Source organism: Molothrus aeneus, chromosome 11 (genome assembly GCF_037042795.1).
Source record: "Molothrus aeneus isolate 106 chromosome 11, BPBGC_Maene_1.0, whole genome shotgun sequence".
NCBI lineage: Eukaryota > Metazoa > Chordata > Aves > Passeriformes > Icteridae > Molothrus > Molothrus aeneus.
The window spans coordinates 16,534,333-16,560,415 of NC_089656.1; the positions used below are offsets into that span (position 1 = coordinate 16,534,333).

Sequence of the window (26,083 nt, forward strand, 5' to 3'; positions counted from 1 at the left end):
TGGGGTGTGGCCGCTCGCAACCCCAAGAAAGCTTTCTCAGCTGCCCGGGCAGTTTGCTGCAGGACCTCCACGGGTATGGCTCTGGCTTGGGTTGCTCCGTCACTCCAGTTCCCCGTCCCAAGCATGTGGTCAATGGAAATGACTTCTCCATCTGCACTCGTCCGGGAGTTCGGGGAATCCCATAGGGACGGGAGCACCTTCAAGGCTTCCTTTCTCCACGCTGCCTCCCAGAGCACTTGCTCGGTGGAATTGAGGAGGCAGCGGAAGACTCGGCGGAGGTCGGCAGGTGTAATGACCGACTCCGCCAGGACGGCTTGAAGGAGTCCCTGAAAATATTCGGAGTCCCTCCCGAACTCTTTCTGTGCTTTGCACAGCTCCTTCATGGACGAGTGAGAGAAGGGGACCCATTGAGCCAGGGTTGTCCCATCTCCCGCGGGATGAAAAACGACCGGGGCTGCTGATGGGACTGCAGACAGCTCCGGTTCTCGGATCGGGACCCCCCCCCCGCTAGCCCCCAGAGCGTGGGAACCGGAAGGGAGGGCGTGGGAACCGGGAGCGGGGGAGGGAGGGTCCCGGCGTGGGAACTGGAGGGAGGGTTCTGCAGCAAAGTGCCTCCCCTTATGGGAGGGGCCCCATGACGTCGTTGCGGAGGCGGGGGGTGGTGGGAGAGGAGGGGAAGGGGGAGGAGTTGCAGGGGGTGAAGGCGGGGGAGGAAGGGGAGGAGAAGGGGGCGGGGGAAGGGGAGGGGACGTGGGAGGAACCCGCGAAAGGGGAAGGGAAGGGATTTGGGGGGGGGCTCGGGAAGGAGTGGGGGAACTCTGGGAAGGAGAAGGGGGTTTTTTAGGATTGAACACGCGGTCTCCTCCATTTTGGGATGATTTGACGCCATCTTGGCGAGGGGACTGCGGAGAACTGAACCGAACTTTGGGTTTAACAACTGGGGTCGAGGGGGCGCGGGAAGAGGGAACAGGGACAGTCTCCTCCGGAGGTTGGCCAGACCTCCGGAGGCTCGGGGACCGGGTCGCCCGCGAGGAGCTCAGGGACGGATGACTCCCTGGCGCGGGGCTGTCGCGGGCTGCTCCCCGCAGGGACTCGGTTCGGGAGGGCGGGCGCGAGGAACGAAGGGCAGGTGCATGGGGACGGGGAGAACTGGGGTATAACTGGGGGTCCGCTGGCTGAGTCCGGGAAGAGGGTTTAGCAGCGAGGGCAGAAATCAAAAGGGATATTAAACAAAAATGGCTCTGAAAAGATTTGCTGCCAGCTTGGATCTCTCTCTGAAGGCGGGATTGAACCCGCCTCAGAAATCTGGGATCCAGGACTGATTCAGCATTTAAATCAGGGTAGGTACGGGTCAGCCAGCGGACTAAACTTTTAACTTCCCTTTTATTAAACTTATAATTCCCACCCCCCAGGGTACCCACAACTTGGTAAAAAACCCCTTTCTGAGTGGCCGACAGTTTAGCACCCATATTTGCAGATGGAATACGCAGGGGTCAGCCACTCGCTCTACCGCTAGCAACAGGAAAATCAAAAGGAATCTAAAATAAAACTAAACGGGGTCCCCACTGACCCTGACTTCCCCCTCCCACTGGCCGAGGAGAGGACCGGGATGCCTATGCCAGGTTTTCCGTGAGGTCAGGTGGTGGGCTGTACAACACAGCCAAGAGACTCACCCGTCAGGGGGACGAACCAAGGCTGCTGCTAGCGGGAGCTGCCTGCGCCGAAGGCGGCCTCTTTAGGGTGCGCTGAGAGGGTGTCGCCTTCTTCTCTCCGGAGCACCGCACCTCCCGAAACGAGGGCGTGCTACACGGAGAGCGGTGAGTCGCCCAAAGGATTAGAGCAATCCAACCCGCGCGTCGCGGGACTCCTGTTCCGAGATGCAGTCCTCCGAACGGTGTTCAGGATCCGCAGACTGCCTCAGATGCAGGGGTCTTCACGCCCCACGTTGGGCGCCAAACTGCTGCGGTGCTGAGATGATGAGTTTGCCCGGCTCACGTTCAGCCCCGATCAGCGACGAAGGGGCGCTTGAGGAGCCCGGAGCTCCTATCGCGCCTATGGGTCCCGAAGAGATCCACGATACGAGAGCGAAGGAGGGCGGCAAACGCAGGGAGGCGCAGGCAAGGAAAGAGGGACTCAGCCTTCAGGAAGGGTTGGCAGGTTTATTGAAGGAAGGTCGAAGGGGGAGAAAAAGCAGGGTGGAGGGAGAAGGACTGAGCACCGAACTGAGGGCAAGTAACAGCTTATAAGGGAAGGGGGAGGGCCTGGGAGGGGCAACACGACAGCAAATGAGGGTATGAAAAAACTGATACATAGTTTGATGAACACATGAAGCTAACAAATCAGCAAAAAACTGGGGAGGGGTCCCTGCCCTTGCCCAATCACTCGACACCCTGGGGAGAAGGTTCTAGAAAGAAAGGCAGGGCTGCCGAGTGATGGACAAAGGCCAGGGGTGGGGACAACAAGACACATCTGATGGATAGGGGAGGGGAAACGTGACAGACAAATAACGACAAGAAATTGGGGATTTCCAGGGAGAAAGGGGGAGCTTTTCAGGACGAGCCAGACTGAATTAAAACAACATTACACCACGCACCACCACAGTATGTGCTGTGTACTACAAAGCCACGGGGACAAATGGGTTTGCATTAAACAAGGGGGAGGGGAGTGGAAAAAATACTTCAGGAAAACAGAACAATGGCATAATTTAGCATATTTGTACTTGGGTCAGATCCAGCTGATTGCTTTGGAAAGGATTCTTCTCAAAGTGAAAGGTGAATGGAGAAAGGGAGTTCAGGAAAGAGGTGGGTGTTTGTCTTTAAAATGAATTATTTGGAGAATGCAATGAACAGTGAATGTATTACATTGCAGTAAACACTCCAAATACCTGAAAAATACTACAGCAATGTCTTCATTGCTTTGATTGTTATTAGGTAGAAGGCAAACAAATGTTACTTTGTGGAAAAAGAACTAGGAGCTCTGCCAGGAATGGTCACATCTAACACACATTATTTATGACTGTATAAAGTGCAAGAATTAGTCACTTAATGAAAAGCTGGAGGATGTCTGTTACAAGACATGAAATGATCATAACTTGTTAAAAGTAAAGAAGGTTAAAAATGGGAATCTCTTCACTCAGGAAGCTGCTGTGAGTCTCCACCTCATGGCTACAGAAATGTAGTCTCAAGCTTCTGCTAGAGCAGCTGTCCCAGGCATCTCTGCTGACCTTTGTAAATTCAAGACCCAACACTGCCTGCTCCAAATCTCTTGCACACCCCACTGCTATCTTTGACATCACAAATTACCCATCTCTCCCTAAAGCTCCAGTTTGGTTCACTTTATACCCTGGGCTTCCCCCTGCCCCTCTTTTTAGAGCACCAGTCAGTGGCCTGTTCTTCCTCCTCCTGCCTTCACACCCTGTGGACATTTTCCAAGGGGCTCTTCTCACTCCATCCCTTTCTCACATTGTCTATTTTCACCCTTCTGTTGACCTCATTCACTCATATGGTCTCTCCTCAAGCAGGGACTGACAACCCTCAAATATTCCTCTTTTGCACATCTGCACCCTGCTACCTTTCTCTTGGCTCACAGATACTGCAATACTAAATATAACAATAGAATTACACATTTATCCCACCTAACCTCATTCCAAGCATCACCTTCCTCTCCAAAAAGAATCTTTTCCCCAACTACAGATGAAGATTTTGAGACAGAGCAGTCATAAGATAGATATTTTTCCTTTATTTATACCTCACTTATTTCCACTTTGTATTGTTTATTCTGCATATTAAAGAAGGAGAAAAAAAGAGCTGTCTGAAAAGAAGGAACTCTCTTTGGATTTATATTCAAACAAGGAGATGAAACAGGACAAGAAGAAACAATAGCTTTTTGTTGTTGTTCAGAAGATAACTGAAATTTTGTGAAATGCAGAGCTCTTTGTACCTGGAATCTAATTACATAAAGTGTTCTGTAGCTCTGCCACTGAATGCTGTGGGTTACAGGGTTTGTTGCTCGGGGGTTTGAAATTGTGCTTTTATATTATTTTGGCTTTTAAAGCAGCTCCCCATCTTCCTAAAGAATGGCTGTTTCCAGCCATCAGACTTTGCTACCTCTGCTACAACAACGTGACCGTGCCTGGCTAAGTACTTGCTCAATCTATTTATTCAGTTTCCAACACAGCTCAGCACCATGTATCATACACATCGTGCAAAAATTTTGCTCAAGCATAATCATGGTTCTTAAAACTCAAACTTTGCCACACAATGACAAGGTCTCCACATTACCAGAATTACTTTCCCTCCTCCTCCACCCCCATCCAGCTTCTCATCAGTCTCCAGCATGACTCAACCCTGTTGAAAAGCTGTAGGTTTACAAGTCATTTCATTTCTTTCAAGTGAGATACATCATATGGAGGAAATAAATAAAATGTTTTCAGTGCCTGGTCCCCAGTGAATAATAGGGTCTATCTGATTTCATAAGCTGCTTCTAAATGGAAATTTTTCTACATTAGTTTTAGTTTAACCAGAGTGAAATCCCCATTCTGAAGCCCACTCTCTGATGGCAGCAGAACCTCGCCCAGTTGCACATCAGCATTTCCTTCTTGCTCTTCGAGCTGACAAATGTATTTTGGAACTATTCCTGTTACAATTCCCCCCTTATCTCCAAGACTGCCTCTGGACAAATGCATTTTTCCTAAGGTCCCGTGTTGAGAGCCATCTTTTACTTGCCAAAACCCCAGACTTCAGCTACACTCTGAGGTTTTCCACACACTTTTAACCATTTTACTTCCAGATCCCAGGCAGTTTATTGGCTAGCCAGGAGATGTTTGTGTATGTGCTCTTCTCTGTCTCCTTCTCACTGGCCTCTGTTAAAATTTATACAAAACAAAAGGGGGGGGGAGGGAAAGAAGAAAATTACTGTCATGAATCATCCTAAGGAAAATGAAGTTAAAGTATCATGTTTTCATAGTCATGAGAGATTAAAAGCAGAAGAAAACATTTATCTGGATCAACTGATATACCATAATGATTGCAGCTGCTTTCCCCCCCACCCCCAAGAGTTTCATGGTGTTAAAATTTTGAGGATGAATTATGTGAAGTTTTGAGTATGCCCTGCTAGCTGCTGCTTGCCCTTATTTCTAGTCAAACTACTTGAACTGATCACTGTCAGCACTGTGCAGAATTGCAGAATTAAAAGCCCCATTGGAAAAGCATCCTCAAACCTACAAAAATAATTGCAGAAGAATCGAAAGGGGCAGATGTGAAAAAAGAGCAATGAGGGCTAACAGAGAAGAGATGGTTCACTGAATTGAAAGGGCCAGGTAGTAGCTGAAATTTCAGTATTATAAATAGGACATTATGTAGCTGAACTAAAAATAGGAGTTTTATTTTTACTTGGTGTTCCTCACTGCTGGCTGCTGACCTAGAGAAAGAGGACTCAGAAAGGAGAATTAAACAATTCCCCACAACCATGCAAAAAACCAAAACCACTAGGCTGGTGCCAGTGCCTATTTGTAAACTAAGAAGAATACAATTTTTTAAACCAATTTCAAAAGATGCTTAACTGAAAGAACTCCCTAATACTGCTGTGAAAAGAATGTAATAGCAGAGGACAATTTCTGCAGAAAATCAACAGCAATTACAAATGCCCTGTCTACATACTCACTTGTAAGAGAAAATGGCTGGTGTACTCAATTCCTTCACCCACTCTGTGTGTGTACAACTGCTCTCTATGCTGGAAGCACTCTCTGCTCAGCAGCAGTAACACACAATCATTCCAGTACTGAGTTTCAAGTCAAGACTGAGGGCCCAGCACAGGTCTGGAGGAAAATTCTCTGTCAGCTTGTCACCTGCCAACTGTCTCAGGGCAGCATCTTGTGTTCTTCCCTTTCCTAAAGGCCAATTTTACACTTAAACTGAGAATTTAAAGAAAAGTTTACCAGGTTGAGAATCCCAATTTAGGTATGGTAAAATGGCAGCTTGTCTGGCCAGCTGCTGAGGTTGTTCATACTTTGTTTCATTTTAAAAAGAAAAAAAAAAATTAGCACAAGTCTAAACCACCAAATCTGGATTTAAGTTTCAAGCCCATGCATCTAATCTTCAGGACAAAAGAGACTTGAAACCATGGTTTTGGTTCTGCTTACAAAGATAAGAGGAAGTTGTAAAACAAAACCAGATCTGAATCTGAACTTAGGTTCACAGCTGTTTAAGACCATGGCTTTTGTAGGAGCCTATCACAAGCTCCAATCTAAAGGACTCAATAGACTTGAGGGCTGATTTTGGCTTTATCTGCTAAATACTGGATCTTTGCAATGTACCACAGACCCCAAGGGGCTGTGCTCAAGTATTTATCCATCCCCACTTTTGTAGAAAGCTCAAATGAAGATGAAACATGGTGATTTAATTTTGAAGAATAAGCCATAGTTACTTATTTTATAGCATCAACAAAAATAACTTGCATTACTTCTCATTGCTGATCAAATTGAAATAAAGGCATTTGTTATAAGAAATTATTGTAATTATTTAAGGAAAAAAACTTAGCATCTGTGTAGTCTAGATAGAAATCTACTAGTCAGTCATCCTTTCCCATGGGCTGAAAAATAGCAAAATTCTTATCTGCTGTATTTGTACACTATTCACATCTGTCATTATATCAGTGATCTGATTTGTTTGAGAATGCTAAGACTCAGAACATAATTCTGCACTTAGCTGAAATAATTCTAAAATGCAGGTTAGCACAGAGGCAGATGATAATTCAAAACTTCTTGCTGCTACTAAGCTATTTTAGCTTCTCTCACTGTCAAAGCCAAGTCAAACACACCTAAATTAAAATGCCTATTTGCAGTGTCTCAAAAGACAACAGAAAGATTCATGTATTTTGTTTCCACTCTTGATTTTTGGTAATATTTTTTTCTCTTTTCATATGGTGAATCAAAATCCCCAAATAAAGCAACACCCTCACGAAGGCTGTACTGTTGTGTTACTGCTGGGTTTTGATCCATCAGACAGATTGAGAGAACAAGGACCATAATCTTTCCAAACTGGAAAAGTTGGCTAAATGGGTCATCTCTTTTCTTTCAATTTTTATACATTTATACACATACAGATATAGGTACACATGCACACACAGAGCACTACTCCAAATCTAGTTGTAGATGCTCCTAATCATTTTGACAATCCAACATTTCTGCCTTTACTTCTTCCTCTTCCCATTCTTTAATAGCTCCATTGCAAAACACCAGACAGGAGTCGTTGGGCACCCTCTGGAGCAGCAGCAAATGGAAGGAACACAACTAAGGAATGGGCACAGCAGAGACCCAGGTTCACCTGACCCATCCTTGCCAGGCATGACCTACATCTCTTAAGCACCATTTCTGGTGTAAGAACACAAGGAAACTTCACCTTAGCAGCACCACAATACACTAAAACTGGCCTGATGACCTGTAACTATATCAAGCCCCAAATAAAAGTCCTGATGATTAATGTCCCAAGTTCTTCCTCAGACATTCAATCTATTAAAAGACATATTTTCATACAACCAGGTTCCCCTCCTGCTGTTCTCTTCAAAGGCAGAATTCTCACTTCCCTTGCAGGTCTCTTCACTTTCTGTTCTCCTGCAATACATACAGTACACAACTTCTGTATGCAGTCTCTTCTAAAACATTTTAAGATCTAATTAACAACAAGAGGTAAAATTACAACATCTCCAGTGAGTACTGGACACTGGAATTGGTTTGCACTCAATGCACCACTCCCTGCAATAATTTGCAATTTCCCAACCAAGAGATTTAGATCAACTAAATCATTTTTGCCCTCACCTTGAACACAGCCCCAAGAACAGAAACAGAAGCCCATGAACACAAGCCCAGCACAAAAAAAAAATCCAAGGGAGAATGCCTAGCTCTTGTTATAATCAGATGATTTAAGAGTCTCCATTTTGAATACCAAGCAGCTCCAGAGGAAAGTGTCAGGTTTCCTTGTTGCTGCCCCTCTTCAGCCCTCACCATCTATTCTTGGCCATCCTGCAAACAGAACCAACAGCAGCACAGCTGCATTACACTGAGGACAAAGTGGCTTTCTGAAGAAACTTCTAGTATTTATATCTTCTCCTTACATGAAATAACATAACTCAAATGAGCCTATTTTCCTAGTTCAAATAAACTATCTTATCACAAAAAAAAAAAAAAAGCATTTTGACACCCATTCTTCACAGTTGTTCTCACAGTTGTTCTCTCTCTTGCAGTGAACAGACAACAGGTTTTGGAGTGTTTGCTGCAACACACCACACACTCGTACATCCACCTAAATGAAGCCACTGTGGACCAATTATGAAAGATCTGTTATTCCATTCGGAGTTACTCATCTGGGGATTTGATTTTTGATTTGCTTTCCTCTGAGGTTTTTTGGAGCGCTAGTGGGATGAAGTTTAAATTAAATTGGGACCATCAGCATCCCAAAGACAACTATTCAGTAGCACACATTTAATATTGATTTAATATGATTATGTGGGTTGTTTGCAACCGCAGCTGTCTAACTAATGCCACTTAGACACAAAGTACTTTATATATTCATTACCAGGAATGTTAGAATATGAACCAAACCAAAACACAGCTAAGTAAGCCACACAAGTATGCAGCTCTGAAAGCTACAGGAAAGTTAAGAATTAAAAGCTGCAGTTTTCAATTAACAGAGACAGTCGAGGTGGATTGTTTTGTGTATTGCACGCATGGTCTAAGGTGCCACTGGATAAATAATTACAATATTACCGAATACCCAGAGCAAGTGACAAACCACTCATTAAGCTACACAAAATGAATCACTAATAAATCAAAACTTCATCCATGCCAGTTGTCTTTGAGGATGATTTTTTATTCCTGGCTGCTTCCAGAGCCAGGTGCATCAGCCAGTTCCAATATCGTGAACTTTGGAAAACAGGAGTGGCTGTACTAAGGCACAACATAGCTGTTTCTAAAATATTTCTTATAGCTGTAACTACCAATCCAGGGGGTGGAAGAGAGTGAGGTGTAGTCTTCTAATCCTACCAACACCACAGGGATGAGTTTTTGGTATTGTCAGTGTCAATCCCCACTGTGGTTTGTAGCTACACATGAGGCCCTGTGCCAGAGCCTTGCTCAGTGCTGGACACAGCAAAGTCCAACCATGTTTGCTAATTTCAACACTGTTGAAATTAGCACTGTTGTGCTGTTCTGAGCACAACATGGACTTGACTTATAAAATAAAAACATTGGGTGATAAACAGGAGTAGGATTGTGCAAGAGAACTCAGCATCAACGAGCAATCAGCAGCATCCTCAGAGTATGTCAGTGCACAGGGGTCAGCTGTGACAACTTTTGGCCCATGAGGGAAGAGTGTGGATGTTGTTTTACCTGAGGCAGACACTGCGGCTGGGCTCCACAGAATCTAGGTGCGATGGCACCTCACCAGCACCCAGCACCCGGTTCTTACAAGGACTGTGGCCATTCCTCAGCACAGCACGAACACCTGGGCACAGACCGACACCTCAACACGGCAAGGCTGCGGCACAAGCAGCACCCACCAACATGGCGGTGCGGCCTGAGGGAGCCCCGCCCGCGCGGCGGGAAAGCCGCCGCCTCCCGCGGGACGGAGCGGCCGCTGGGCGGCGCTGCCGAGCCCCGCAGCGCGGGGTGTGGGATGAGGAGAGCAGGATGAGGGCAGCGGGATACGGGGGACGGGATACGAAATGCGGGCGGCCGGGTCGAGCCCGGCTGCCAGGCGGCGAGAAGAGACGGCGCTGCCGATCGCGGTGGTCCCGCAGCGCCAAGCGCTGACGGCTGGCCCCGGGAGGCAGCGCAGGCGAACCGGTCGCCGCCCCGCTCAGGGCACGATCACGTCCGGTGTCTGTCGGCTGACAGTGAGCAGTTCTGCCAGCCCTCGGGGAAAATACCAAAACATTCCCAATGTTCTTCCTGGCAATCTGTAAGGAAGGGTTTCCCAGTGGCACTGCCGGGACGGAGCCGCAGTCACCGCCGGCATCGCGGCACGGCCGGAGCGCGGTGAGGGCAGCGCGGGGAGCAGCCGCCTCTGGCCGGGGCTGGAGGGGAAATCACATCTACTTCAAGTCGAACAACTCAAGCGCCGGGCTGCTGGCAGCAAAGGTTTCAAATCAAAGCAAACGATTTCCAATCAAAGGTTTTTGTAAAAATTAGACCGCGAATGTCACGCAAACAAAACACGGCCTGTACTCTCAGCACCTCAGTGGTGGGGATGACGTGGTATCAGCGCTCCTGTAACTTAGCCACACATACCCATACTCTTCAAGGCGTTTGAAGATTTGCTGATACTCCATTCTAATCCATGTTAATAAAACTCAATGTGTAACTTAACTTGCAGCACTAAAATCCATTATGTTGCCCAGGTAGAGAATCTCCTTTGCTTAAGCAGTAATATTAGTAATTCATTTTTAACTCAACTGTCAGAATGTGGTATCAGTTTTCCAGTTGTTGTTCAAATCCTTTTAGGTTTTCCACAGAAGTGTGTTTTCATTTATGTCAGAAAAAAAATTGTATTGGACGTCCTGATTTTTTTTAAAGCATGGGCAGTGCCAAATTCAGGAATGCCTGACTGTTGAATACACTTTATACATGAGGTGTGGAGCTTCAGCAAAGTGCATAACACATTGGAAATATTCATTACAGTGATTTCCAGTAACAGAGGGAATAGCTAACTCACAGGACTAGTCATTTCCCAAATTGTACACTCTGCTCAACTAAATCAAGGCTTTGCTTCAAGGTCTAGGAACGACACATCACCTGTATCAGCAACAAAGGACATAATTCCTGGAGGATGTTACTAACTAAAGTTTACAGGGAAAGACAAGTGGTACATTCATAATATATTAACACTCAGCACTGCAGCTTAACAGGAGACAAGCCCTGTTGTATAAAGAAATTAACACCAGAGCAAGAACTCACCCTGCTGTTCTTACACTATGCTGCTGCTATTCAGCAGAATATTTTTCCTTTTACTAAAATATATATATTTTTTTTATTAAGGAAAACAGAATGTCATTTAGTTTTTCAGCAAGAGAAAGTACATTATGAATAGTGTTACCAGGTGTTTCTGGTAAAACTAGAGGGATTTTGCTGGACAGTTATAATTCCCTTTGCTCTGTCCTCCTCCTGTCCATGTATCCTAGACTTTTATGGCACTTCAATATGGAAAATCCTCATCGTTATGGCCAGAGCTGCTATTTCCCCATTGTTTCCCCCTTCTTCACTTTCCAACATGAAACACACATGAGCTTCTCACATGCAATTCAACACAAATTCCATGAAATTTCTTTTCTCTCTCAAATACAATCTGTCAGAAAGAACAATGGGCAAAATGTTCCTATACACAAATGACATTGCAATAAAATGTCTTCAAAGTCTATAGAGAAAAGGTTTATTTCACCCAAGCTTGCTTTAGGAAAGAAGGAAAAAACACACATTTACTATTTCACCCTTACCCCTTTCTCTGTCAGATAAATCATCAGTATTTTTACACCAGTGTTTTTCAGCTTCAAGATCAAATTAGCAACATGAACTCTCTGTCAAACAAAAGGAACAAACCCCACAGGAATCAATGGGCACTCTCATATCACACCAGTGGGCAATTAGCAAAGAGAAACAGAAGGAAGACCATGATCAGACTTTCACTAGGTAAACAAAGCTGATCTGTAAAATAGATTTATAAATGAATGTAGTTAAAAGTATCAATAGGAATTTGTGTGCCATTTGGTCTTTCATTCACTAAGCACATTGATCTTTGCAAACATGATTCTGACTAATGAGCTGTGTTAAGTGACTCTTGGTTTCTTATTTTGTTGCTTTGTGAAAGATTGGGACTCACAGAAGCTGATTAAAGAAACAAAAGCTTCAATGCTTCTGCACTCAGATTTCAGCTTCTCAACATAATCTCCGGAACAATTCTCAATTTATTTATTTACTTAAAGGCTACAAATCCTATTTAAGAGCTTGCCTGAAGTAGGCTGTGTCATCTCAAATGGAAGAAGTACCATGGATGCAGAGTTCCCAGATAGGGGAGTTCACTTTAAAGTACTCTTTCCAAACACTCTGAAAAGTACCAATAATGGCTGCACCACTTCCAACCATTCACATACTGATTCAAACAGTGCATCATTTACTTGTTCTAAGAAACAAACAGCATGTCAAGATGCACAAACAATTGCTTCAGCTTTGCTTGGAGCTTTCACTGAAAACATTTGTGGTTTAATTTTACTGATTTTATTGGGTCCATCCAGGTATTGAAAAATAACTAAAATTATTCTATCTAATTCACCCTTCAAAAGAACTCACAAAATACCGTTTTCTTCCAAAAATAGGGGCATGTACCAATTTCAAGATTGAGTATCAACAATGGTTTTCACATCAAACCATGTAATTCACTGTAGAATAGGCACCTTTTTTCCAAAAGTTTTCTGGATACTTTGTATATTTGGCTCAACGAAATTTATATTTTAAAAAAGTCTTTTGCTGCTAGGCAGAACAGAGGCATTCTTTAAAAGTAAGGTGAATCCAGCAGACACACAGAGAAGCAGCTCCATCAGTGGACAAACCAGTGTATGTTTTGATATCAAATCTTCTGAATTCTGAGACTTGTTGTGGGTTTTCAGCAGTTTGATGGAAAATAAACACCTTTCATAGGCTAACAAGGCAACCTGGTCACACAATGCATATTGACTTGCCTGAGAAAGTTACACTTTTCTTCACTTCAGTGTCAGCTTTGCTTCAACCTCAATTATCATAATGTGACTTTACTTTTGTACCAGAGAAAATGGAAGAACTTCAGCTTATATTTTTGGCAGCACTCCTCTTCAAAAATCACTCAGCACACATTGATTGTACTCAACAAAAATCAAGGGGAAGCATTGTAAATCCCTGGAAATGTTCCATTCTGAATTTCTAAAGCCACTTGTTTTGGGTATGATGAACAAATTGTCTTACAACAGTCTACAGTGTACATATGGTTGGCAGGGAGGACTTGTAATCTTCTCAGCTGAAGACAATAGCTTCATCCTTTTAGCTCCAATAAAAATACTAGAACTCCAATTATTCCTTGATAGGAAATTCCCAATTTCAAGCCACATCTGTTTAAAATTTCTCTTTCCTAATCCATTTAAGAACTGTTATCACAACACTACAAAAAGTGATGGAAAAAGTAATTTAGTGTTTCGCAATGAAAAAGTCCCTACAAAATCTATGATATGAAAGAGAAACTGCTAAACACAAGGAGATAAATGCCACTCAGTACAAAGTGGGGAACACAGCTGAACACATAGTACCTCACACACACCAACTCCTCATTACTTAACAATCATAAAAGTGCCAGAACCAAGACTTGCCACCGTAGTTTTCTTTTAGAGGTCGAAAATTAAGTTAGGTTGTGAGTGATATATGTTTTTTCACACTGTTTGCCTTGCTGAGAATGAATATGTATTAGATGCGTTTATTTTGTCACCATCTCAAAAACCACAGGCTGGACAAGTGAAATCCCTGTGGAGCTGCAGCTGTCCAGCCCCAGCAGCGCTCACTTCTCTGCGGCTCTCTGGGCATTTATTATCCTCTGTCGCTTCTCCCAGTTCCTGCGCCTGTTTTCTTCAAACTGGAAGACAGAGAAGGAAATTAATAGATCAGCTGTTATCATTAAACACATATGTCAAATTTAAAACTGTAGAAGCATTTTTTACCCAGGAACAGAAACAATACATTTGACTGATGTGTTAGAAATACAGCTCTTGTTAATATCTAGATATAGGTTCATTTTTATGTGAAATTAACATTTGTACTTTGAAATTAACATTTATTCCATTAAAATACAGGTTTCTAAGTTTGAGGTTATTAAGCTAAAGAGCATTAGAACATTCTAATAATGAATATTCAGTTAATCTTAAGGAGGAACTTAGGAGGAACTTAATTATACAGTGATCTAACATACACAGCTACACTTCACACATGAACTAGGAAAAAAAAGTTGCACTGGTGCTATTCTAGAGCACAGGTCAGGCTCTTTTCCTTTTGCAAGATACTGATTAATGTGTATCTGCCTTCTGAAAAATTAATTTGTCATCACAGGCTTGGTCTATTTTTGATCTTGGTCATTAACTACAAGCACAGATAAAGCAGGATACCAAGATGAAAGGAACAAAGAGAAATTTGGATTGAATGAGGGTAAGGCATATGGGGATTTTTAATGGTTTAAACAAGAACCACAACAGAGGCAGGAGTCCAGTGTAAAATGCAATCGAGAAAGCCTTCACAGGTAAGACACATGGATAAGATCATCATGCTTTCAAGTACCCCCCTGCACTAGCAGAATCTTGAAGAGCCTTTCTTTCATTGCAAACAAAAAGGAAACATTTTCATGGCTCAAATAAATGAAAAATTAAAAATCAATGCATCATTTGATATGTATTTCATGAGAAGAAAATTATTTTTGTCCTTAGGTTAGAGCATATATTTGTTCAATATTTTAATAATTGGTATCAAGAATAAAACCCAAGTAAGCCACAAATGTTCAATTCTTTATATAATGTAATAAACTACTAAAGAAATTTATTTTGAAAAGGATTTGCAGTTTTTCATCCATTATACTGATTGGTCTATAACTGAAATAATGACCCAAAACATTACTTAACATTTACAGAATGCTTAACTTTTTCCCTTGCCAATATTTAATTTTTCAATAACCCATCCATGTTTTTATGTAGAATGAGAACAATGGATCTTTAAAAACTACATCTTTACCTATTCAATATTGGTGAACAACCTTTCAGGGGCTTCCTAGTAATGGCATATCAATATAAGCACATTTTAAGAAGGCAGATAAATATAATCATCAAGAACTCCTTTAATGTAAAGGCTTCAGTGGAAGAAAAAATAAGAATAATGAGATTATGTGGAAAGAAACTTGTTAGTATGGTGAAATGTATGTAAAAATTAGAAAGTACATTTAAAAGGTGCGTGAAACTTTCATTTAGATGTTCTGTCATGTAGGTACAACTACCATAAATATAAAGAGCACTCTACTGAAAATGTTCCTATTAAAACAGTTAATCCACCTAAACTCTGTCTTCATTCCTTCATATCTGCAGATATTTTTATTTAGGGCCTAGCTCAGCAACTCATTAAGTAGTTTCAGTCAGTGTAACTCACTTCAGCTTTAAGTGTTATTTATGCAGAAGTGACCATTACTGCTTTATATGAAATTCTGCGCAAATATCACTACTAAAAAAAAATTAAGGAAAAAATCAGAAGCAATCTGTGAAGTGTCAGTTCCTATCTGCAGTATTTGTTTCATTAAAATGTGTTTGCCTATTTTTGTGTATCAAAAATACACCATGCCATTTGTTAATGCCAGATTTTATTTGACAAATTTATTTTTAAAAGTTTGGATTTGGTCTCAAGTGCCCACAGCAGAACATGCTTACATTCATTGATTCATACTACTTGGTAAAAAACAACTCTAGTTCTCTCCCATTTTTTATTAAGCATTTAACTCACAATATTTATAATTTATTGCTTACCTCTTTCTTTAAGCACTTCCTCATCTCACGGTCAATATCATTGCAGTGGCCAAAAAACTTCAAAACATTGTGCTGATGAGTTAAGGAAAAAAAAAATTACAATTCAAAGTTTTCTTCCTCTGAAGCTCTATATTTATTTAAATTCATTTGCATTTTTCAACATATCCTGGTCTTTTCCTTTCCCTTTCTTGTGAAAAGTGGTGTTTGGTAACTTTTTTCCCAAGCAGGCAGAGGTTCAAGCTACTCCTGAAGTTTACCCTGAGCCACCCCTGCCTGGCTGAGAGTTGAAGGCACTCACCATGCATAACCAAAGGAGGACACCTAAGCTGAAGCTATTGTTTAAATGTAGAACGTACATTTTATTGATCTGGAAGTCAGTCTCACAACTCTCACTCACACTAGTTTAAATAACATACAAACAAGAACTATTCTGAACTCCAGGTTGTGATACAGAGGCAATGTCCTCCCTGCATTAGTTTTCAATATTTCTTTGTGACCTAGAGAGGCAAAGGACTCACTGCTCCATTATCCCAGCTGCATGAAGAATGTGCTGTTGGTCCAGAAGATGCAGGCACCAGACTTAATTGACTGGAACATCAGAACCAGTATAAAAAAACCTCTCTGAATCTTGAGGTTAATAAATAAGATGCATTTACCATCTTTATGGCACAGCTCAATTGTGGGCCTTAAGCACATTTAAGTGTTCCTTATTTTCTAAAGAACTGCAGGCCTTGTCCTCATGAAGGCTCTCCACAGCTAACATGATGGTATTCACCATAAAAATCTGTCCTTAGCCAGGATTTCTTAGAGCAATTCCATTTTCCTGGGCATTAAAGCACCCTCAGAATGCATGGCTGTAGAAGGACTGCCTTTTCAGGGCCATGCTTGTGCCATGTTACAGAATCTCAGGGCACAACCTGGCAGCAGAGCATCCAAGTGATTTAGAAGACCTGAAGGAGGGGGCTTTTAGTAGATATTTGTAGCTACACAATGAAAGGAGACAACTCAGCCAATCTTACAGACAACTCATGAATTTAAACAAAAAAACCCAAGAAGAACAAAATAGATACAAATGAAGTCCCTTCCACATTTCAGAGGAAATCCTGTGTGCATTTCCACAGCTGACCAGCAGCTGGATGGATTCATACAAGTCATCCATGAACACCATTAAGGATTCAAACTATGAACAAGATCTCACCCAATAGAACACAACTGAAGTAGGAGTGGGTTAATAAAGTTTATGACAAACACTTTACTACAGCAGTGCTATAATTAGCTTGTTTATACCTCTGTGATTTATAAGGGCATCAGATGACTGAAGCAGTTGCATGGAACAAGTTGTCACTTTACTGCACACCAATCTTGCTTTTACAACATTTTCATTCCAGGTAATACAGATTAAATTTTGTATTCTACTTGCATACCTGCATGTTCAATTTCAAGGTGAACACTCACATTTCAAGCTAACTCCACTCTGACTAGTGCATACAGTGGGTCTAATCTATGTTTATTCAGCCAGATTCCTAAAATGTCAACTTCTTGACTGAGATTATAAGGGAAACAAAGAATCAGTTTCTCAAAAATAGCTATTACACCTATTACAGTGATACAACTGCAAGACAATACACATTTCTTTGAGCTGCTACCTATAAAAATTCGTCTATTTATAACACATACTTGGCACCAGAGGGGAGTTATTAAAAAAAGAAGTGACATCAAATAGGAATCCCATTAACCTCTCTTTGCTTGATACAAAACTTGATATACAGGGCAGGTTCTAGATTAGGGATAAAGTAAATCAAATTGACTGTTGTGAAAATGGACACCCAATTAAAAAATAATGCTTTTCATCTCTCAGGAATGGCAATTTAAATTGCAGATTAAGGGTCTTAGGACATTTTGGCATTTTAAGAAAACAGCAAGTAGTCACCAATAACTCATTACTATCACTGACTTCAGATTTCAGTGAGTTCAATTTAAAAAGAATATTTCAGTACATTCCCATTGAATTTCAAATGCAAAAGTATTGCTCCCTTTCCACTGAGTGTGAAAAAGTCATCCTCACCCTTTCTGTTCTGAAACTGCCAGCACAAACATCCTCTCCCAGCTGAGCACAAGACTGACAAAAGTAATTCCTCTTCATGCAAAGATCAACTTCAAACAAAACCAAGAGAATATAATTCTGTGCATGACTATTATTGCTGCTCCCAGTGCCTTCATAAGTCAGATTGACAACAGATTCCTTTGAATCACTTGCTGCCAAGGAGTTCAAGTGCACCCTTTAGCTCCAGTTTCAAGGCAGTCTAATAAGCTACATCACACAAGTCCATGATACTTCTATCTTCACATTCATTTAAAACAAAAAAAAAAAAACCCAAAACACAACCAAAAAGCCAGCCAACCATTCTCTACTTGCAAGCAGTAAATCAATACTGCTGCATTCCTCGTCAAAGCACAGAAAGCCCCCCTAGGTATGCAGGACAAATCTGAATGTATTTCCTTTCCTAATTGGATTTGTTTTCACAATTATGAAAAAGTAATTACAACAGTTTCACTTTATATTGCTTACATGCTGCCTGTTCTCCTAACTGATGGTCATTTGGCAATCCTTTTGATACCACAGTAGTTAATGTACATGCAGTCTCCTCACTAAATTCTACAGAATTTAGCTACAGAACATTTACCTACATTATAACATTAAAGTTGTTGCAAAAAAAATCAACTAAAAAATGAAAGGAAAAAAGTTTCTACAGTCTCTCAAACTACCTAAAGCATTTTTAGGCAAATTAAAATTTCTGAACTCAGAAGAAAAGTGTAATTCCTACATTCAGTTCAACTTTTAGTTTTAAAGCTTGGAGATGTTTTGTGCAGGAGCAGTGGAATGGGAAGTGCCACCTATGAGATGGTATCAACAGACTGCAGTGTGCTGATCTTTCAAGATACTGCACTCCAAGTGCCAACAAAACAAATTACATGTTGCTGAAGAAAACCAGAACAATATACTCCCTGCAAATGAATTTTAGTATTAAAACTCTGCTCCCTTCACTGCTGTAATTTAAAAATCATAACAAAGTGTGGTGCTGAAAATGTTTTTTAATATGTTACTTTAGCTGTATTAAAATCTTGCAAAAGTGTTGTTACCCATCTTTCAGATAAAACGTCTTCTCTCACATTTTGTGAATTATCAGCCTTGCTTCTCATCCTGCAATGGCTTTTGAAAAGAAAAATTCACAATTGTCTTCAAAACAATAAAGTTAACACTTGTATTGTCTTAGAATCCAACTGCATTAGAAAAAAGTATCAATGTCACAACTAACCATGGAGGTGAAAATATTGTAGATTGCATGTACTGGTGTAAATCAAGAGCTTTCACACCCATAGTGAATATTTAAACATATTTTTATCTCAGTAAAAACAACGAAATTTAACTTTTTTATGCACTAATACCGTGAGATTATCTCTGCAGAACATCTATTTAGAATGTACTGGGAAAATAATTAACAACATTGCAAGGATGCTGCAGAAAGCTTTCAATGCAGAGGCCAAATCTTCTACATCTAGGAGATGCGAACAAAGCAAATTTATAAAAAGGCTTTTAAACAAGTGAGATGAGGATTCCATAATCTTGAAGCAATAAAGAGCCTGGAGAAGCCTGAAGACAACGTAGCATTTCACATCCTTGAGTGGGTGCCTAATAAGAAGATGGAAGTCAAGGAGAAATTCCCAATTAGCTCTCCAAGCACTGAACATCAGGCATGTGGCTGTTGGGATCCCCAGCATCAACACATCTGCTTCTGACCACACTGAAGCATCTGCCCTAGGGACAGCTGGAAGATGGAAATGTTGTGAGCATACAAAAAGAGGGCATTTGAAGCTGATTTTATTATTGTTTTTAAGGGGTTCACAGTACTAAGAGATACAGAAGTTATTCCAGTTCTTAAAATAGGTCCCTAAGTGTTAAGCTGTAGCACAGAAAGCTTTAAGGTATGTTGTATTTCCTAAGTAAATCACTGGCATGATTTTACATACAGTCATCAGAGAGTGAAAACACACCAGCTGTATTTCATGGCTGTTCTGCCTAGAGGAGGGTTTTCCCTCCATGATCATATAATATCACCACTAATTTATCTGACACGCATTTCCCCAACCCACCCACTCTTTTCTCTGCTCAACACTTCTTACCTCCTTGTGACACTTCTTGAGCAGACTGATAATTAGGTTACACTCTTCAGTGTGCAGATGAGGAGACAGGTCTGGATGCATCTTTAGTTAGGGATGATTTTAGTAGCACAGGGACAGGAATCTAAGAAAATTTCCACCTGCCAACATTAAAATAGTGTCACTAGCAAGTCTGATTTAACACCTAAGATATTATCACTGTGTTATTTTATCAATATTTGAGATCAAAATGCAGTTAATCATATAATTTATATTAAATGGTTACAGTCATTAAACCCAGCACATGTCTATCTTCTACACAACCCAAATGTTAACAGTCAGCTAGAAGTTTATAATCTTGGCTATCACAGACAAACACAAAACTAAGATTTTAATTTTCAGGGACTCTCTAGCAGTATTAATCTTTCTTGAACTCCAGATTATCTTTTCACCTTCCTACTTCAATTTTCTGTTTTCTTACTTTAAGAAGTTAAGTGTATGTGATTTTCTTTCTACCTTTTACAAAGATTACAACAGGAAGCACAAAGCACTCTGAGAACTGGCGTCTTTTTTAGCTATCTACACACTTTAAAAAAATCCTAATCCAGACATTGGTGATGCTTTAAAAACCAATACTTAATCACTTCATCAACACAGTACTGATGTTGTTTTTTAATCACTAAGAATTGAAATGTCCCTTCTTGCAACTCCATGTTGTTGCCTCTTGCTTTTTGACCGTGCTCCTTTAAAAGCAATGGGATTGCTCTCCTACATGAATCCCCCACTCCATCACACAGTGGAAGGAAGCATTTAGGTTTCCCTCATGTTTTTTCCCTGAAACATTAAAGGGGGACACCCTTTCCTGCAGGGTTCTGTGGGGAGGGAGCAAGTTCTTTAGTTGAAATGGATTGAAAGCATCATATGACAGTGGCTGAAGGAAGATGACATCTTTGTTCAGGAAGATCATCACAAAGGGGAGGAGAAAAGTCCAGTTCATACCAGGACAAATGGGCTCATCTTGGTAAAATTTTATTTTTATGGCCCATACTGCCACTGAATTGGAGAGATGTTTGTTTGTTTGCTAAGTATTTTGTCACTTCCCCTTCTCCCAAAGGGATCACCTTTCCAGTTGCAATACACCAGACAAACACCACTACCACTTGCAGTAAGCAGCCATCACTGTCTTAACACTCCTGCTAGACAGACTGGACAAATACAAGTAGCCAATGGTCAGATTTTGCTATTGCAAAATCCCAAAATTCAGCTGCAGGGCTGACAGTTCTAATCTCCACTGCTATTCCTAGAATGCTCAAGGAGAATATTCAGCTTAAAATATATATATGTACACTCATATACCCAATACTTCCCATTATGTGTTCAGCTTAACAAGAGTTAGATTCCCACAAGCAAACTGAATTTTAAAAATCCAAACATTTAAAAGCCACTTGAGAACCATGAGAATATGTTCCACATAGTGTTGTAGTGATTTCTTCCAAAAACCTTCCCCATGCTATCTGGAAGTCTAATATTACACTACACTTACTCTTAGCACAGAAGTTGTTGGAAACTGTACAAGTTGCTTAAGCATTCTTTCCAACAAATTAACAAATGAACCTTTAGAAATAGGACAGCAGGAGCATGACTGTAACAGTAAAGTGATTAAGAACCCTTCTGTGTTATTGCCACCAGCTTTTGATAGCATGCAACACACAGTCACTATGTTTTAAATTTATCAGTAGAGGTTTTTTGATAGCTCTGGCGTTAGCATTCCCCTGAGAGGGTGACCAGCTCAATGGCTGTGTGTTACTTTAACATGTGGGAAGCCAGATGATTATTAAAGCTCTTCATCACTCAGCTCTGCCTGTGCCTCCTAAAACTGTCATCTGAGCTGGCAGTGTCAGGAGAAAGCCAAAGCAGTGTCCTAATGAAACTGGGAATGCACATCAACACAGGCCAGCAAGTCAAATGGAGCATTTCAAGGGAAGAGTCATTATTTCTAAACCAAGAACAGTAATCACTGCCATTGTTGGCAAAAGTATTCTCAGACAGTGGATGAAAGCCACCGATGCCACCACCAGAGGTGCTGGTGGACTATTTTAGTTAAAAGCCTTCTTAGAACTCCAAGGGGTTTTCCAATGGCCCCTCTTGTGGAACAGATGCCACAAAACAAAGGTCTAAACCAGTTCACAGACCAGTACTTCTGAAATTTTCAAATAACATTCCATATTAGAATGTTTCAAGTTCTAGCACTCAGTTCTTGCAGGATGTGCTGGACTAAGTAACAAAACATCTTTCTGAGCTTCCCTGGAGGCTTTAAGCACTTCTGAAGTTAGGTCAGAGCACTGCTCCCAGTGCTCAATATTAAACTGATGTTCAGAAATGTCAGATTAGACAGTGGTCTATAAATGAGCAGGCAAGGCTGAAATCTTTTTGCTGGAGGGGAATGACTCTGACAAACAAAAGATTTTCAAGAGAAACAACAATTTGTGTGAAGAAAGAACATTGGTTTCCTTAGTTTCTTTTTAGTAACATTCTAATGAAAAATAAGAATTGCAAGGTGCCATCTTAGCAGAATCTAACTCCAAATGGACAGAATTTTATACAGGTAACTCAAAGGGAATTGATACATAAAAGAATACTGGGAAAACAAAACAGAACAAAAAAATCACAGGAAAAAATAGTGAATAAGCAATATAAATTGCTCTGAGGAAACTACTAACAGAAATGTGGGGTAAAGAATGCCAAGGTAAACACACAATTTCAGCAGAAGAAATACTGGAAGTGAAGTAAAAGAACAATATTTAGAAAATACAGGAATCGCTTTAGAACTGCAAAATGCTAAGCAAATCTTAATATCTGAAGTGACTATTTGGAAAGAAGTAAAGAAATTATCTCTTTACATAATGGCACTGATATATTTCACTGTTTTGCACAGAAATGTTCTGCCCTTTAATATGTTTGGTAAGAGATTCAGTGCAATTTTTTATTTCTTGATAAAAATTACATTACATAGGTATCGCAATAATTTGGTTGAAATACCTTAAAAATAAACATTTCTATAAACTGTTACTCTCTGAACATAGAAGACATGGATGAAGATAATTAATCTTTCAACTTCCTAAACCAGTTTCTAGATCTTTATTATTCTCCTGGGAAAAAATAATTAAGAAATTGTTTCGTTCCAGTATCATATCCTGCCTGGTTTCTCCTTAAGTAGGGAAAATATAGGATATTCTAGCTGTATTGTTTCCATCATAAACCAGATTTTTTCAAAAGCCTAAAGCTGAAAATTCTCTGATAATGATACTGAACTTCCAATACTAGAATTTCTGTTTAGAAAAATAATGAGATCATTTCTTGTAAGCAATCTTGGGAGACTGAGCATCTCAAATTTTCTAAAAGCAATCAACAATAAATTATCAAGATGTCATAATCATCCCTAATCTGAAAATTGATCTATACATGTGTTCAATACATTAAATATTTCCTATTAATTGCAAAAGGAACCTACATGTACTACAGAATTCAAATAAAACTGCAGATACCCAGGAAGGAGGCAGAAACCAAAGGCTGACGCAAAAAAGGAGGGAAAAACACTGTGGGCATTTCATGTTTGACACCAAAATTTAGGATAAAATGCTCATTTCTCTCCACATGCCAATTTTTCCTCCTGACTTCCTCACACTTCCTGTGTGGAGAAATAAAGGGTTCAGTACATTCCCACTTCTTCCCAAAATCAACTATGAGGTCAGCATGTCGGGAATCCAGGGAAGTTCCTTTCTTTTCTCAGAAACTCCCATAAATATGAACTAACCAGCTCCCTGATGCAGCAGGAAAACTGAATTAGGTTCCTTTAGTTTTGCTGCTTAGCCCAGTGCTGAATCTTTCCATGCTTGAGGGGCAACAGTGAAGGGAAAGTTTAGATCTAGGCAATTGTTTCAATAAGATGCTTTTTGCATATTTAATTAAAACATGTTAGAAGACTATTTTTTAAACAGAGTTTTACTATTTTTCCATTTGAAAAGAACACAAATCACATTTTTTTTCAACTTTCTAAGATCATTGGTAAAAAAAACCCCAAACCACATAAATTCTCACACTGTTCAGAAAAACGACCTCTTAAAGCAAAATGCAAATCCTTGTTTAGCAACCCTGATGATGAAAAATGACGCCTGAGCACCTACGTTGCTAATGATGCTCTTGACCAGGAACGCCGAACACAAACATTTGCAGCCAGCGCTCAAACAACGCCCACAGGGCGGCAGCAGCAGCGTGCAAAGCACAGCAGGGACGGGAACAAACCCTCCACTCCACTCTCCACGTTTAACATTTCTTTCTGCGGTTAATCTCATGTCTAACTTGATTAATACAAACCACTTGGAGTTTCGCGTTCTCGGTTACGCAGTATTATTCTGTTTGGAAAAAAAAAATATTTACAATCTCAACGACTTTTTGTTTACTCAAATCAGGTTTTCTCTAAGATTTTTAGCATAAAAAATTCAGCTCCGCAACTAACAGGCTGGTGTTTACCTCGAGGTATCATTCGTGACACTTCAGCAGAAATCTTGCATTCCTACACAGAGAATTTTGACAAAAGCTCTGAATACTCAGAGATCGGTGAAATGAGAAATCACAGTTGACACACACCATTTCAAAACCCAAGGGAACTCAAAACTCAGCACTTTGTTTCTACCTTTCAGTAATACCATTAACATCCTCCAGACCAGGATATTCAAGTGTCACTCTATGCTGCTGTCCTTTAGGTTATGATTAGGCACATTGAGAATGACCCCAAACTTTCCAGCATCTTCAAGAAATTTAAAAATCCACTTTAATAAACCAAGCTTAGCTAAATCTTACAGAAGTTACTCATGACCTCTTGAATTTCAGTCTCTAAAACCATGCACTGGTTTTTCAACATTACTTATTAAAATGAGGGAAAATAATTTACAAACATGTCTATGAAGACTAGAAAGGAAACAGAAAAGGGGTCAGTTATGTCTACTTTGAGATCTTTTTAATTATGTAGAATGCATTTACTTTCCCTGAACCTAAAGGATAATATATTTTTTAATGCTGATAAATAAGATTCGTATTGATTTTATTTTTACATGACTGTTTTCTGCCAACAATTCAACCTCCCTCACAGCAGCAGAATAAACTCACCTACTTTTAGTACCTGATGAAACTACACCATACCTGATTTCATACTTAGCAAAATAAAGAAGGTGTTAATCCTAAGGAACAGAGCAGGTGGAACAGCCAACTTGAATACTAATTTCTAGAATTTTATTTAAGGTTGAATAGGTGATTGGGTAAAGCACAAGAAGTTATTTTCACTTCCTGGCAATTATTTAAGGTCATATTCATACAAGAAACATCAGCAGAGTTTTGGCACAAATTATTGCAGAATATGCAGTTAAGAATGACAAGATCCAGAGAGCATAAAACAAAGCACTGTCCAGTGGCAGGGGGTTGGAACAAGATCATCTTTGAGGTCCCTTCCAACCCAACTCACTCTAAAATTACATAAGGTGCTGTCACCAAATTCCTGTTTTGCCAGCTGCTCTCGTACCTCAGCTGCATCCACCAGACCAAGCTTCATTCCATCTCATCTCCATTTTATTAATTTCCCAAAGAAGAATTCTATGAACCTGTCAAAATCTTGTAGCTTACTGTAAAACAGCTTTTCCCCTTCAGAGAGAAAGGGAGCAAGAAGATCCATTTCCATTTCGGAAATGACAGGCTCCGACCCCTCTAGCAAACCGATCCCGTGACCAAAGGCAGGCAGCACTCGCAGAAAGTAAACAGTGCTCGGCTTCTGCCATGGGCTGCGAGGGGCTGGCAGCTGCTGGAACCACCTTAATGCAGGGGGTCCCATGGAAGCAGCTCCGCAGCTCCTCACTGCTCCCGGGAGGCCTCACGGAAGCGACGGGACACACAGACACACACAGACACACAGAGGAGAAGCGGTTTACGGCAGCCACAGCGGAGAGACCCCAGATCCCCCTCAGAGCTGCCCTTCCAAAGCCCTCCGAGAGCTCTGGAGGACGTTACGCGGTGAGCGGAGGGTCCCAGAAGGCGGACCCGAGCTCGGCTCGGCACGGCCCCCCCCCCCCCCCCCCCCCCCCCCCAAAGCCAGGCGGTTGGAACAGAATACGGCAGGAGGGGGGAGGGTTTCCCTTTACACCCTCTTTTCCCTGGATTTTTCCCTTTCCCGCTGGCTCTGCCCAAGGTCGCCCCTCACTCACCCCAGTGCGGGGCGGACGCAGAGAATCGGCCGGCCCCAGCCGGAAGCCGCCTCCGAGCGGAGAGCGCGCCGGCGCCGGAGCGGTCGCGGGGCTGCGGGCGGGGAGCCCTGTGA

At 41.2% G+C, this 26,083-nt stretch overlaps 1 protein-coding gene across 2 annotated transcripts; it reads right to left on the bottom strand.

The window, feature by feature from the left end:
* Positions 1-11,393: 11,393 nt before the first annotated feature.
* Positions 11,394-26,060, bottom strand: CMC2 (C-X9-C motif containing 2). 2 transcript variants are annotated; one of them, XM_066557326.1, is made up of 5 exons: positions 25,971-26,028; positions 23,904-24,131; positions 19,744-19,880; positions 15,562-15,633; positions 11,394-13,640 (listed from the first exon to the last, which is right to left on the bottom strand). In XM_066557326.1, the coding sequence occupies exons 3-5, from the start codon at positions 19,822-19,824 to the stop codon at positions 13,566-13,568; spliced, it is 228 nt and encodes a 75-aa protein (XP_066413423.1). In that variant the 5' UTR covers positions 19,825-19,880; positions 23,904-24,131; positions 25,971-26,028; the 3' UTR covers positions 11,394-13,565. The 2 variants fall into 2 exon arrangements, with proteins under 2 accessions (XP_066413423.1, XP_066413421.1); XM_066557324.1 differs by lacking the exon at positions 23,904-24,131 and having other exon boundaries at positions 25,971-26,060.
* Positions 26,061-26,083: the final 23 nt, after the last annotated feature.

Excerpts from the sequence above, each read along its gene's own strand:
- CMC2 (XM_066557324.1), bottom strand. The coding sequence starts at position 19,824 with ATGCATCCAGACCTGTCTCCTCATCTGCACACTGAAGAGTGTAACCTA. Across the intron at positions 15,634-19,743 it reads TCAAGAAGTGTCACAAGGAG|CACAATGTTTTGAAGTTTTT; the intron begins GTAAGAAGTGTT and ends TTAACTCATCAG. Across the intron at positions 13,641-15,561 it reads GGAAGTGCTTAAAGAAAGAG|TTTGAAGAAAACAGGCGCAG; the intron begins GTAAGCAATAAA and ends TCTGTCTTCCAG.